We start from the raw sequence: 13,194 nt of genomic DNA, 5'->3' as shown, positions 1-13,194 counted from the left end.
ATAGTATATCCTGCAGAGTTTTTGAACAGTGTTAAAGTGGCTGGAATGCCTAGACATTGTTTGAAGCTCAAGGTTTGTGCTCCTATCATGTGTCTTCGTAACATGGATGTTGCAGATGACTTATGTAATGGTACTAGGCTAATTGTTACTCAGTTACTGCCCCATGTGATAGAAGGCAGAATTATAACCGGAAACAAAATTGCTGGACATCCGGTTTGGATCCCTAGAATGTTTGTCACACCACCTGACACAAAGTTTCCCTTCAGAATACGTCGAAGACAGTTTCTAGTTACTTTGGCTTCCGCAATGACCATCAACAAAAGTCAAGGTCAAACACCGGAAAGTGTTGGGTTGTTTCTGCCCAGGCCAGTGTTCTCTCATGGTCAGCTCTACGTTGCACTTTCAAGAGTTAAGTCAAGATCTGAATTAAAAATTCTAATAACTGGTAAAGAAGGGAAAACGCAGACAAAAACATTGAATGTTATCTTCAAACAAGTTTTTCAGAATATTTCATAGTTACGGTACGTAATTTTAATCTACTTTATTTGCAAATACAAATTTTTAAGTATATAAACTGTTACAATTATTTATTTTTTGTATTTGTCAGATGGGTAGTGATGAGTTAGGAGACCGATTATATTCAGGAGCATCCCGTTTTCTGACTACTTCGTGTCATGGCGGTATGTCAATTTAATATTATTTCATGTTAATTTTTATTTAGAAACTTATAAATCTATCAAATAATGGTAACCCGTCAAATTGCTTACAAAATTTATTTAATTTTTTCAGGTTTCTAATTGATTTTGCTTTATTTTTCGACAATTGTACTTCATAATTTATATTGTTTATGGATAATATTTTGATTTTGATTTTTATTATATTTTCTTTTAACCCGTCAAATTGCTTACAAAATTTATTTAATTTTTTCAGGTTTCTAATTGATTTTGCTTTATTTTTCGACAATTGTACTTCATAATTTATATTGTTTATGGATAATATTTTGATTTTGATTTTTATTATGTTTTCTTTTAATATGTCTACATAAATGTTTTTTTATTATTAATGAAAAAATAATATTATTCACCAACATCAAAGAATTATAACACATATACAATACATTTCTAATTAATGATAATATAAAATCTGATACTTCTAAAACTATACACTATTTATTCCATATTTTGAATGAAAGTTTTTTCGTAAACACACAAATTATTTTGGGACGTTGCAATTATACATACACACAATATCTGCCTCTTCATACTGAAGTTACTTTGTTCCCTCTCGTCCATCTCAAATATTGAGTACCAGTTTTTTTCCATGGCTGATGAATTCTCCCAAAAACGGTGGTATTATATTATAAAATCTGTTACTTCTAAAACTATATAAGATTTAGTCTATATTTTGGATTTTCTTATGCCCGCACAGGGTGCGGGCCGGTCACCTAGTTATCATTAAGTTAAGAAACATTGTTAAGATACACTTAATTATAGTGGTTTATTAGCTGTTTCTTAATTAAGATTCTTAACAATAAAAAATATTAAATTTAAATTTAAACATAATTTTTTTTAAAGATAAAATTTATTTATTAAATAAAGCAAAGTTAAACACAACAATTTAAACATAGATTTTAAAATAAAAACATAAAAACAAAAATTACTAAAATAAATGATAATAATTTGAAAGCGGCATCGAAGTTCAGTTGTTATCTTGATCACGTCCAAATTTACGCCATAAATGTTGAACCAGATCACTTTTCAGTTGTTGATGTGTTTGTCTATCACGAATTCTTGTTCGAACACCCATTTGATTGGCGATATTTGTAGGGATATCTGTAGAAAAGGTGAGATCAACATGTGAACTTCCGCTGCCTTCTCCTTGTTGGAAATCCGAAACATCGTATTGAGTGTATTCACCTCGTTCGTTTTCTACTATCATATTATGGAGTATCATACATGCTCTCATAATCTTCCCGATCTTGACTTTATCCCAAGAAAATACCGGATTTTTAACAATGGCAAATCGAGCTTGCAAGACTCTGAAAGCACGCTCGACATCTTTTCGGGCAGCTTCTTGACGTTGAGCAAATAAAACTGCTTTTGGCTCTTTGGAATTGGAATAGATTGGATAAAGTTGCCCATTTTGGGTAAATACCATCGGTGAGATAGTAAGCCAAATCAAACTTTCTTCCGTTGACCGAGAAATTCACTTGCGGAGCTCTACCATTTATTATATCATCAAAAACAGGTGAGCGATCAAGAACATTGATATCATTTAAGGTACCTGGAGGTCCAAAAAACACATGTCATATCCAGAGATCATAGGAAGAAACCGCCTCTAAAACGATTGTCGGTTTTCCCAAACCACAAGAATATTGCCCTTTCCAAGCGGTGGGACAATTCTCCCACTCCCAATGCATACAATCGATGTTTCCTATCATCTCGGGAAATCCCCGAAGCTCTCCAATATGAAGTAGACGTTGAAGATCTTCCATTGTTGGTATTCTTAGGTACTCATCACCGAACAAATTTATTATTGCTTCCACGAAATTTTCTACACATAACCGAGTAGTGGTTGCACTGAGACGGAGGTATTCGTCGACCGCATCAAGCGCAGAACCATATGCCAACACACGAATAGCTGCTGTACACTTTTGAAGTGGGGAGAGACCAAATCTTCATGTAACGTCTTACTTTTGACGAAATAATTGAACTTCATTGGAGAGGCGATCAACAATACGCATGAATAATGACTTGTTCATTCTAAATCGTCGTCGAAATAGATTTTGAGGATATGTGGAAGTGTCACTGAAATAATCATTCCATAATCGAAGATGACCTTCTTCACGGTTTCTTTCAATAAATTCTCGTCTCTTTCTTGTTCTTTTTTGCCCTTCTTGATGACCATAAGTATTGCACAAATTCTAAAATGCTTGATCAACACGTTGATCAAAATATTGATCGAAAGCTTCATCAAACGAATTCTCGTTATCCTCGAAAGCTTCTTCATGACCATACGTGTCTTTAGATGAAGATGCCATGAGATGATTACAAGATGGTTTGAGTTTTGGTTTGAGTTGTGGTTACAAGATAGAAAAAGGTTTGGTTTGAATTAGAATGTGTTTTGGTTTTCAAAATGCCATAAGACAATGATGAGAAGAGATAGATGAAAGAAGAGATAGAATTTTTTTTAAACGAGAATGGAGAAAATGGTGTGATGCAATATTCCGTGACCAAAACAATTTATAAGTCTGTGTTCTTTACTTCAACAACATGTAAACAACAAAAAGAACAAACTCTCGTGAACTCTGTTCGATTGACAAGAATACAAAACAAGAACAATCTCTCGTGACCACAAAACAACAACAAAACCGTGACAACAACAAACCCGTGACAACAAAACAACAACATCTTCGCAGCCTGCAACAAAACAACAACAAAACAACAACAGCCGTGACCTCTGTCTTTTACAATAAATCTGTGACCTCTGTCTTCTTTGCTCCAAATCTATGCAGCCTGTAAGATGAAGAAGAACATTTATAAGACTACAGAAACCTCAACAAAATATTAAACTTGAAGAAACATTTTACCATTAACATTTAGACAAGCGGAAACCTCAACAAAATATGAAACTTCAAGAAACTTAAAACATAACATTTAATAGGAAACATTTTATCATAAACATGAACCACATAAAACATTACACGAAACATTTAAAAGAGAATAGAACATGGAACATTAACTTCAAGAGAACAAGCCAAAGTAACTTAAACTAAGACAACAACAACTCATTAATCAGCTTTTTCTTGAGCTCTTCTTCATATTCAACGAGAGGTTCTTTCTTGGCGGTCAGACTGTCCAGTAGTCTCATCTTAGACAAGTGTTCTTTCTGGGCGAGATCATGTTGTCTTATAGACCACATTGTCTCAAACTCCTTCATTGCTTTCTCCTCAGCCACTGGCTTCTTACCACGGGCCTTTGACGCTTTTACACCTTCTGGACGCTTCATGTCAGTTGGTTGAGAGCTTGAAGAGTTCACACTTTCTTTTTTTTGGAATTCCTTCGTTTTTAGCAGACACCGCCTCACACCACTTCTGGTCGTTCCTCAGCTCTTTCCAAGCATATTCGAGGAAGAATTTCTTCTTATGGTTCGTGTAGAGTATTTGATGTGCTAATTTGAGTACATCATTCTCATTTTGACCGTTGGTCTTCTCCCTGCTTGCAGCTTCGTAGGCGCCACAGAATTTGCACACAAGATCATTGATCTTGTGCCAACGTTGCTTGCAATGCAGGACTCCCCTCTGGCCCTCACCATCTTGACGACTTGCCGAGTAATAAGCTGCTACTCTTGACCAGAAAGTGCTTGATTTTTGCTCATTCCTAACCACGACATATTTGCTTGTGTTAAGCCACACGCTAATGAGGACAATATCATCCGCAGGCGTCCACCTCCGCCGTTCTCTACGCTGTGTACCAGTGTCTCCACCATCTTTGGTTCCAACAGCTTGTGATGAAGCTTGTGAGACACTATCTTCGTAGTTACCAAACGAAATGCTTTGTTGGCTATTAAGTAAGTCAACAAATTTTGAGGTTTGGGAAGATGGATAAGAATCCATTTCGGAAGCAAGCTCAAGGAAGAGAGAAAGATAATAAGAGAGATGAGAAAGTGGAAAGGGAAGAACACGGTAAGAAATGTATTGAAGACAGAGGAGAAGGACAGACTTTAATAGATGAGAAAGTGGGAAGGGAAGCTTCAGCGCATTAAAGAGAAGCTTCAACGCATTGAAGAGAAGAACGATAAGACATTTATCCACAATTTCATCAATGTAATCCATTCATTTCTATCTAACCATAAAAAGTATTTATTACCTATGCCAACCATAATCTAATTTCTATCTAACCACGGCAAACATCAATTTATTACCTAACCAAACACTGACCCACGAGTTAATTCATTCCTAACTAATACTTTGGCCAATTGCACAGAGTAAAGAGAGTGATTTACCTATATGAACGATGGTAGGCTTCTTCGTTTTTGTCTCACCAACTGGATCAAGCATCTTGATCAAACAACCTCAAGACAAAACAAAAACAGAAACAAATCAAAACCATTACAAAGAGTTATAAGTAATCCTCTGCAACATAAATCACAATCACATTCCAAACTATAATTAAAATCACATTCACATTCGCAATCCACTTCATCAGAGAAAAGATAAACGTTTACACAACTAGAAATATCAAAGATAAAGTACCTTTGCGATTTGCGGTTTTGTCTGCCAAAGAGACAGGTTTTGTGCCCACTTCACGCCTCTAGCTCAATCCTGGATCATGCGTCTTGATCCATCTGTGAAGCGGCACAAACACAGAAAACAAATCAAAGGAAAATTAGAAACGATTTACCTTTCGATCCCATTGAGAAAAAAACAAGAATCAAAACATGCATAGTTGAAAGAATCAAAGAGACGCTACCTTTCGATTCCCTTCAGAAACAATCGCCGTTTCAGAGAGCCAACAGTAGAGAGAGATAACCACCGATCGAGAGTTCACTGTCTTCTTTCCTCGACGAGAGCCACCGAGAGGGAGAGGAATCGCCGTTTCGTCGAGGAGAGCACCGTGAGAGAGCAAACGCTGTTTCCTTCGTCGAGTAGAGCACCAAGAGAGAGAGAAATCACTGTTGTCCATCATCGACTAGAGAAACCCCTGTAGACGTCAACGAGCTCCACAGAGAGGGCGAAACAATCGCCATTTTCGTCGCATTTGCGGAGCAAACGAGAAGAGAAAGATAAGAGAGAAAGAAATGGGAACGACTTCACCGTTCCTCTACCCAATACAATTGTGACACGTCGCACCAAGGAACGTGTCTTCAAACGCTTAATTAAGGGACGTCCCTTTGTTTTACTCCATGTTTTCCTCTTCTTTTTTATTAATTAAGGTAAGGCACGAGATTAAGAGTTGCCTATAAACGTGATCTTAGGTCTCAAAATATACTAGGGATTTTGGTTTTTCTAATATTGTTTTTTTTTTTATTTTTAAACGGATTTGAAAATTACAGAAATAAACTATTGTATTAATCTTTATTTATTTTAATGGACTTTGTAACAATTAGATATTGTCTTCTTATGTTTTTGGAAAAGATATACATATAGATATTTGATTATCATTTCGTTTAACTATCGATTATCTTTTCAAAATTAATTTTTTTTTTCGTTTTGTTTCAATGAAGCATAACATGAAACATGCTTTAGATTTCAGACCAAAACTATGAATTATACTTTACTTATTTCATTTGGCAGAACATGGTTTCTACAAAACATATATATATATATATATATATATATATATATATATATATGATTGAGTTGACTCTAACATTAGCAAAACAGGTGCATTAGATAAAAATATATGATGCATACTTCGTTTATACCATTTGGCAGGAAAAAAACTTTCACAATAAATCTTACTTCAATCTTCTATACGTATATTAATTGTATTTTGTATACACATACACATTTAAACAAATTTATACTCAAATCTATGGATTATATTATTATTACTTATGTTATACGTTGACTATGTTATTATTTTGTTTTATTAATCTTTAAATCTTGAAAATACCATATTTTTGCTTTTGTTCTTTAAATCTACCTTATTAAAATATAAACATTATATGAACCAAACTGTTTTTCTTATATGTAAATTAAATACACTATTCTCATACGCTCATTAAATAAATCTATCTTATTACAACAAAAACATTTTCTTAAGCCTAAATTTTCTTGTATGATTTTAATTAAATGCTCTTTTTCATACCTTTATCATTAAATAAACTATATTAAACGATTTTCACCTACAATAAATTAAGACTGTCTATATAAAAAAGAGATTCTGATTTATACTTAAATAATTTATACCTTCTACTATCTATAAACTGCATTATGATTTGTATAACATATTTAACTGAAGCAAACTGCATTATGATTTGTATCAAACCAACTGCATACATTGTAAGAAAACTGTAAATAATCTACTAATATAACATATTTTATGTATAAGTATACCAGTTATATAAAACCTATATATAAATGATTTGCAATGTAAACATATATATAACCGATTCAAACCTATTATATCTATCTAACACACCATATATCAACATTGACTGTGGAAAGTTTCAGTCTAAACATTTTGAAAGCATGTCAAATAGATATGGTCAAACTATATATTCATATTGTCAAACATTTTATTTTATTTGTTTTGTGATTGTTCCTAAATCTTCTTTGTTACCATGTTATAAATTTCCATTTATGCCAATTCTATATCATTTCTATATATTTCGAATTATCATATAGGTCACATAGCTTATAGCTAAATTATATTCATTATGTTCCTAAATATAAGATGTTTAGGTGAAAACACACATATTAAGAAAAATTATTTTTGTCTAGAAAGTATCACTAAAACTATAAATTAATGGAATTCAACCAATTACAAAATAGATTAATAAATATGATTGGTTACACAATTTTTAATAAACTAAAAGTTACATACAAAAATGAAAACATCGTATATATTGGAACATCAAAATACTTTAAAACATCCTACATTTAGGAACGGATGAAGTATTTTTAAGATTTGTTTTGAATTGTTTGTTAGGGATTATATTTATGACATTATTATTCCTACATTTTCGTCATAATTTATCTTACTAAGACACAATAACACAATTTTTTCATATCTAATATTTTTAATGGACTAACCTTGAAATTTTATTTTAATATAAAAATATATCAAAACATATATTTTAAAAGCATTAAAACTATCATGAATATCTTTATAAAATAGATGGTCTATTAACTAATTCAAAATTTAAGTAAACAATAATATATTTTGCATATATGTTGAATATATATTGTAATCTAAATATAAGTATGTTTATTATTATTATACACAATATTATAAAAAAAACCTTCTGCTCTATACATTTATAAATATTAAAACCATTTCGTAAAAACTAAAATTAAATTAGAAATTAAAACGATATCATTTTTAAAATATATATATTGTTACTCTCTCTTATCAAACCACATATAATTTCACAAATATATTTTTGATTTTATATAACAACATAAAACACATAAAATAAATTAAAATAGATTTCATCTTTAAAATGAGTTAACATTTAGTAAATTATATATTTATATACTTAAAATTAAGCTATCAACTTCGTTTGAATTATTACCAAAATACAAACATAAAATCAAGGTGCAAAAAATTCAAATATATGCTTTATTGAAATAAAATTTTATATAAAATAATTCCGCCTTAAAGCGCGGATCAGAAGATAGTAGTCTCAAAATGATCAAATTAAATTTCATTAAAATGGTATATGAAAATTATATCATGTTTATAATTTTACTTAGCTATTTATAAAATATAAATAAATATTTAAAAATCGAAAGTAATAAAAAATTGTTTTTTGGAGATTAGACCCGAAATAACTCAAAAAAAAAAAGTAAATACAATAATGAAATTTTCTATAATTACCTGAACTGAATTCCTGGTTATTGTTACTTTTCTTATTTACAATTTTTTGTTTTCAATAAAAAGATTTGAGTTGGTTGAACTGAAAGTAAGTGAATATGATGAATATGGTTAGCTATTCATTCGAATAACTTACTGATTCCGCATAATCTCACAAAACATGTTATTAATGGCGAGTTAAATTTCTTATTGATCCATTCCGCAAATCATGCAAAATTTATCAACAACCTAACTGTAAGATTTAATTTTAGTTTGATCAAACGTTCATCACTGACTGATACGTAAGAAACAAAATCAATTGAATTTGTTATATGCTTAGACCTTGGGGACAATTTTTCATGATAAGAAATTTTGGTTCACGTGAACCAACCAAGGTAAAAAACAACAGCTGTCACTATAAAACTAAACAGGAAAATGAAAATGAAGTAATGGTCTGATTGGCAGACTATTAGCACTTGTATGCTCTTTTATTATTTAGTCAACAATTTTTAGAGATGTTAAAAAAAAAACTCAACAATTTTTTAGAAAAAATTAAAACAGCATTTATATTATGTAAATGATAATTTTATATATGAATAAATTATTCAATTAACAATTTTTAGAAAAAACATTTAGACTAGCATTTAGAATGTAAATGATAATTTTATATATGAATAGTATATACTAATTTTATATGATATATGAATCATTAACTGATATAACAATCTTTTTATTAATTGTATTTATGAGAATGCTATTTTTGCAGTATATTGCTACTATTTTATCATCAACTCTCTATCAATCAAGGCCTAAGCATGTGTGTTGCACATTCAACGTCTGTCCAATTCAAAACACATTGAAACTCAATAGAAAATTTGTAAAAATAAGACGGGATTGTATCACATATAAATCGATTGCAAATATAATCCTTAGTATGATATTTTGGTGCATTGTATATCTATTGCTAGGCCGAAGAGAACTATTGGCAAGTTCGTGAAGCTGTGAAATTAAAGGTGAAGATGTATCATGTATGATATAATGTCCAAATTATTTTTCATAGAAAGTATGAAACTGGTAACAGACCTCGAACCCACTTAGGGCATTTCGGTTTAAATATGGGTTCCATTTGATTTATTTGGGTCTACGAACTTTTTAACCAAAATCAATCTAATTGGTTCGGTTTGTGTTTAGTTTGGTTCGATTTAGTTTGTTTGGTTTCTGTTTGTATCGGTTTAATTTTTTTTTGTTTGTGTTTGTTCAGTTCAGTCGAGTTGATTTTTTAATTTTGTCTTAATTCAGTCACAACAATATAATTTATAAAAACATAAACAAATATCATTTGACACTAGATTATTATTTTCTTCTCAAACGTGAAGCCAAAAATCACAATAAAAATACAGAAGATGAAATCCAATAATTTTATGTAATTATCTTCAAACCTAAAATAATTATCATAATTAATTTTTGGTTTTGATGTTAATGTATGAGATTCATATTTATATTATTTTATTTTATTTTTAATTGTATTTTTTTATCTAAAGTTCTTTAGATTAAATGGTTAAATGTATTAGTATATTTTGTTAATCTAGTTAAAAAATAACTTTTTGTTTAGTTTGTTCTAAAACCAAAATAAAGCGAACCATTTGAGCTGATAAAATTTTAAAAATCTAGACATATACTTTGGTTTGTTTTGGTTTGATTCATTCTTTTTGTCCACTCATACCACTTAGTGTAAGCAACACGACAATGTTGAGTTAGTATAATTAGGTTAATTTACCAAGGTTTAAGGTTTCTCAACAAGTGGTACAATTCACCAAACAAATTGTAAGAAACCGAGATAGATCATACGGAAACCGAAACCAATGATATCTTTAACTGATACTTTTTGTGTGAAAATGCTAAACTTATGTCGTTAAATTCATGTAATCAATGTTCCAGGAAGATATGGGAAAATCTCCTTGGTGATCCTTTCTCTAATTTCCCCCACTGCAAATCTCATGATAATTTAGAATAAGATTAGAATCATGCTTGCTGGCATACAATGCAGAATTATACATCATCCATGTCGTCAATAATATACTACAAACATAATCTACGTAACTTATGCCTATTCTAAAACGTATAACAGATATGGTAATTTTTGAAAATATTATTTTGCAGTTAACAAAAGATAATTAATTGGTTGTCAAAAAGAAAAACTTAGATAATTAATTGTATATTAATTTGTCATTTAATTCTCATAGCATGCAATTTTCCATGCAAAGTGTAATCCATCCAATCTCTTTTTCCTTAACTCCAATCACCCGTCGTTCTTTTGCTCTCATTTTGTGTGTTAATTGCTCAGTTGATTTAACTAGTCTTGACGTTTCAGACATCGGTTTGGTTTGGTTCAGATATTTTGGGTATCACGTAGTTCAGATAATGGACTAGAGGATTCATTTAATACATGGTTTATTTTCGGTTGGGTTCGGTTCGAGTAGTTTCGGGTTCTAGTAATTTTGGGTTTAGTTCGGATAGTAAAACTAAGAACCGAAAAATACCGGAAAAATTCGGTTCTCATCCGGTTCCGATTCGGTTATTTCGGGCAATTAGGGTAATTCAGGTTAATATCAGATATTTTTGGGTAAAATAATCGAATGATTCGAATAAAAATCTTAGATACTTCAGATTACTATTGATATTTTGGATAAAAATATTCATGTATTTTTGGGAGTTTAGATATTTTATAAAAATTTATTTTTCTTCAAATATTTTTGGATCATTTAATCGAATTTTAAATTCTAAATATATATATATATATATATATAGTTATGTTATATGTATATATAATTAATATTTTATATATATTCAGATACCTATTCGGTTTTGATTCAGTTCTGGTTCGGTTCAATTATTTCAGATATAGAAATATAGAAACCACTCGGTATTTGAGAGTTTCGATCCGATTCCGGATTCAGATATTCGGTTCGTTCCGGTTCGGTTCTTCGGTCTCGTTCTTTTTGCCCTAGATTTAACTATCGTCTATTCTAATTCCCTTACAACATTTTTAATCAACAGTAATTCATATTATCAAATACTTTAGATTACGAAACTAACAACTTTTTACTACTACTTAATAAAATCATAATACAAAAGCGAGTATAGGCTATTTTTCAAGCACCTCATCGTTGAAAATGTCAAAGGGAAAAAAAAACTTTTTTTATTCACAGTTCGTTTTTTATATTAAAAAGGATATTATTTTCTGAAACATCCATACAATTTCAATCAATTTCTTCCACAGTTTAAATTCTCATCAGTTCTCTGCTCTTTTGCTGACTTGGCTAAATCCGCAAAGACTTTCTATTTTGTTTGCCGTGTTACGACTTCTTCATCTTCTTCCTCCTTCTCTTCTTCCAAGCTCTGCTTCTTTACCTTCCGTATCATATAAACCACCATCTGCATATATTTCCTCAAATCCAGGATCTCTTTCTATCATCATCATCTTCTTCTGATAAAAGTCTTAATTTTTATGTTCACAAGAAAAATTCAAAGGTGAGTTGTAATCATTTTCTGCCTTTTTTCATGATTGGTTTGTTCACTAACTCACACTTCTTTAGGTCGCTGTTTGGTTTTAGAGAACAAAGGAACCAACTTTCGAAATTCGATTACTTAGACAAGAACATGGATCTGTTGTTAAAGGACATTCTTCTTTAGATCTTTTGAATCTCAAGTTCGAATAACTTATAACTCCAAAGTTAATCTCTTTCAATGTCTAAGAACATGTTACTCTCTGTTTAAGTACTACTCAATTGTGGAAAGGCTTTTAACTGTTTTGTGTTATGCCCCCTGCAGTGGAGAAACGTAGGTGGTATAGTCTCTTCTCGACAATGAAGTGTTTCTTCTTCTCTGGAGGGGACAAGAAAGACGAACACAAGACCCCTAATGTCTCACTGACCTCCAACTTCTCTGACCGCGACATTAACCGAAGCGGGTCAGAGTTCAACTCTCGAGACGTCTCTGGCACGAGCACGGAGTCTTCCATGGGGAGGAGGAACTCGTACCCTCCTACAATGTCTACTAGAGCTAGTAATCTGAGAGAGTTCAGCATCACTGATCTCAAGGCTGCAACAAAGAACTTCAGCAGGTCTGTTATGATTGGAGAAGGCGGTTTCGGTTGTGTCTACAGGGGAACAGTTAGGAGTTTAGAAGATCCGTCTATCAAAATCGAAGTTGCTGTTAAGCAGCTTGGTAAAAGAGGGTTACAGGCAAGTCTTGTCTTCAACATTTATCTATATGTCTTAAACTCTTAACCACTGTTCTAGAAATTGTTAGCAGGTAACTAGGCTTTTTTTATAGAGAATTAGTGATTAGTCTAATTATTCGGAGTTTATGAGAAGCTTAGGCATTAACAGATATAGTAGGATAAAACCTGCGACTTGCGCAGAATTAAGTTATTATTTTTATTATATTTTGAAAAATGAAACAATAGTTTGGCTTTATTTGGATTAGGGGTGTTCAATCCAGATATCGGATTGGTTTCGGTTCGGTTCGGTTTTTTTCGGTATTTTGGTTAGTAAAATATAACTACTATTCTAAATCCATATTTACTTTGACTTTAATCTTTCACATACTTTTGAAAGATTTCAAGTGGACAACTAAATTGATCAGCCAATCTTGTTGCTTTAAATCATTA

The 13,194-nt window shown here is 31.4% G+C and overlaps 2 protein-coding genes across 3 annotated transcripts in view; one reads left to right on the top strand and one right to left on the bottom strand.

Moving 5' to 3' along the window:
• Positions 1-4,009: 4,009 nt before the first annotated feature.
• On the bottom strand, positions 4,010-4,834 carry LOC106292382 (glutathione S-transferase T2-like). Its single transcript, XM_013727974.1, has one exon. The coding sequence runs from the start codon at positions 4,832-4,834 to the stop codon at positions 4,010-4,012; it is 825 nt and encodes a 274-aa protein (XP_013583428.1).
• Positions 4,835-11,793: 6,959 nt separating this feature from the next.
• LOC106343661 (probable receptor-like protein kinase At5g47070) overlaps positions 11,794-13,194 on the top strand; it is a 4,712-nt gene continuing 3,311 nt past the window's right edge. Inside the window, exons 1-3 of one of the 2 annotated variants that reach the window (XM_013782932.1) lie at positions 11,794-12,053; positions 12,119-12,255; positions 12,354-12,766. In XM_013782932.1, coding sequence (XP_013638386.1) covers position 12,255; positions 12,354-12,766 — 414 coding nt within the window. In that variant the 5' untranslated portion in view covers positions 11,794-12,053; positions 12,119-12,254. The remainder of the gene's footprint in view (positions 12,054-12,118; positions 12,256-12,353; positions 12,767-13,194) is intronic. The other variant, XM_013782933.1, reaches the window with a different exon arrangement.

This window comes from Brassica oleracea, chromosome C5, assembly GCF_000695525.1.
Source record: "Brassica oleracea var. oleracea cultivar TO1000 chromosome C5, BOL, whole genome shotgun sequence".
Lineage (NCBI taxonomy): Eukaryota > Viridiplantae > Streptophyta > Magnoliopsida > Brassicales > Brassicaceae > Brassica > Brassica oleracea.
This window is presented reverse-complemented; position numbering and strand designations above follow the sequence as displayed.

What these genes read in the sequence shown, in the direction of transcription:
- LOC106292382 (XM_013727974.1), bottom strand. Translation starts at nt 4,834, where the DNA reads ATGGATTACATTGATGAAATTGTGGATAAATGTCTTATCGTTCTTCTC.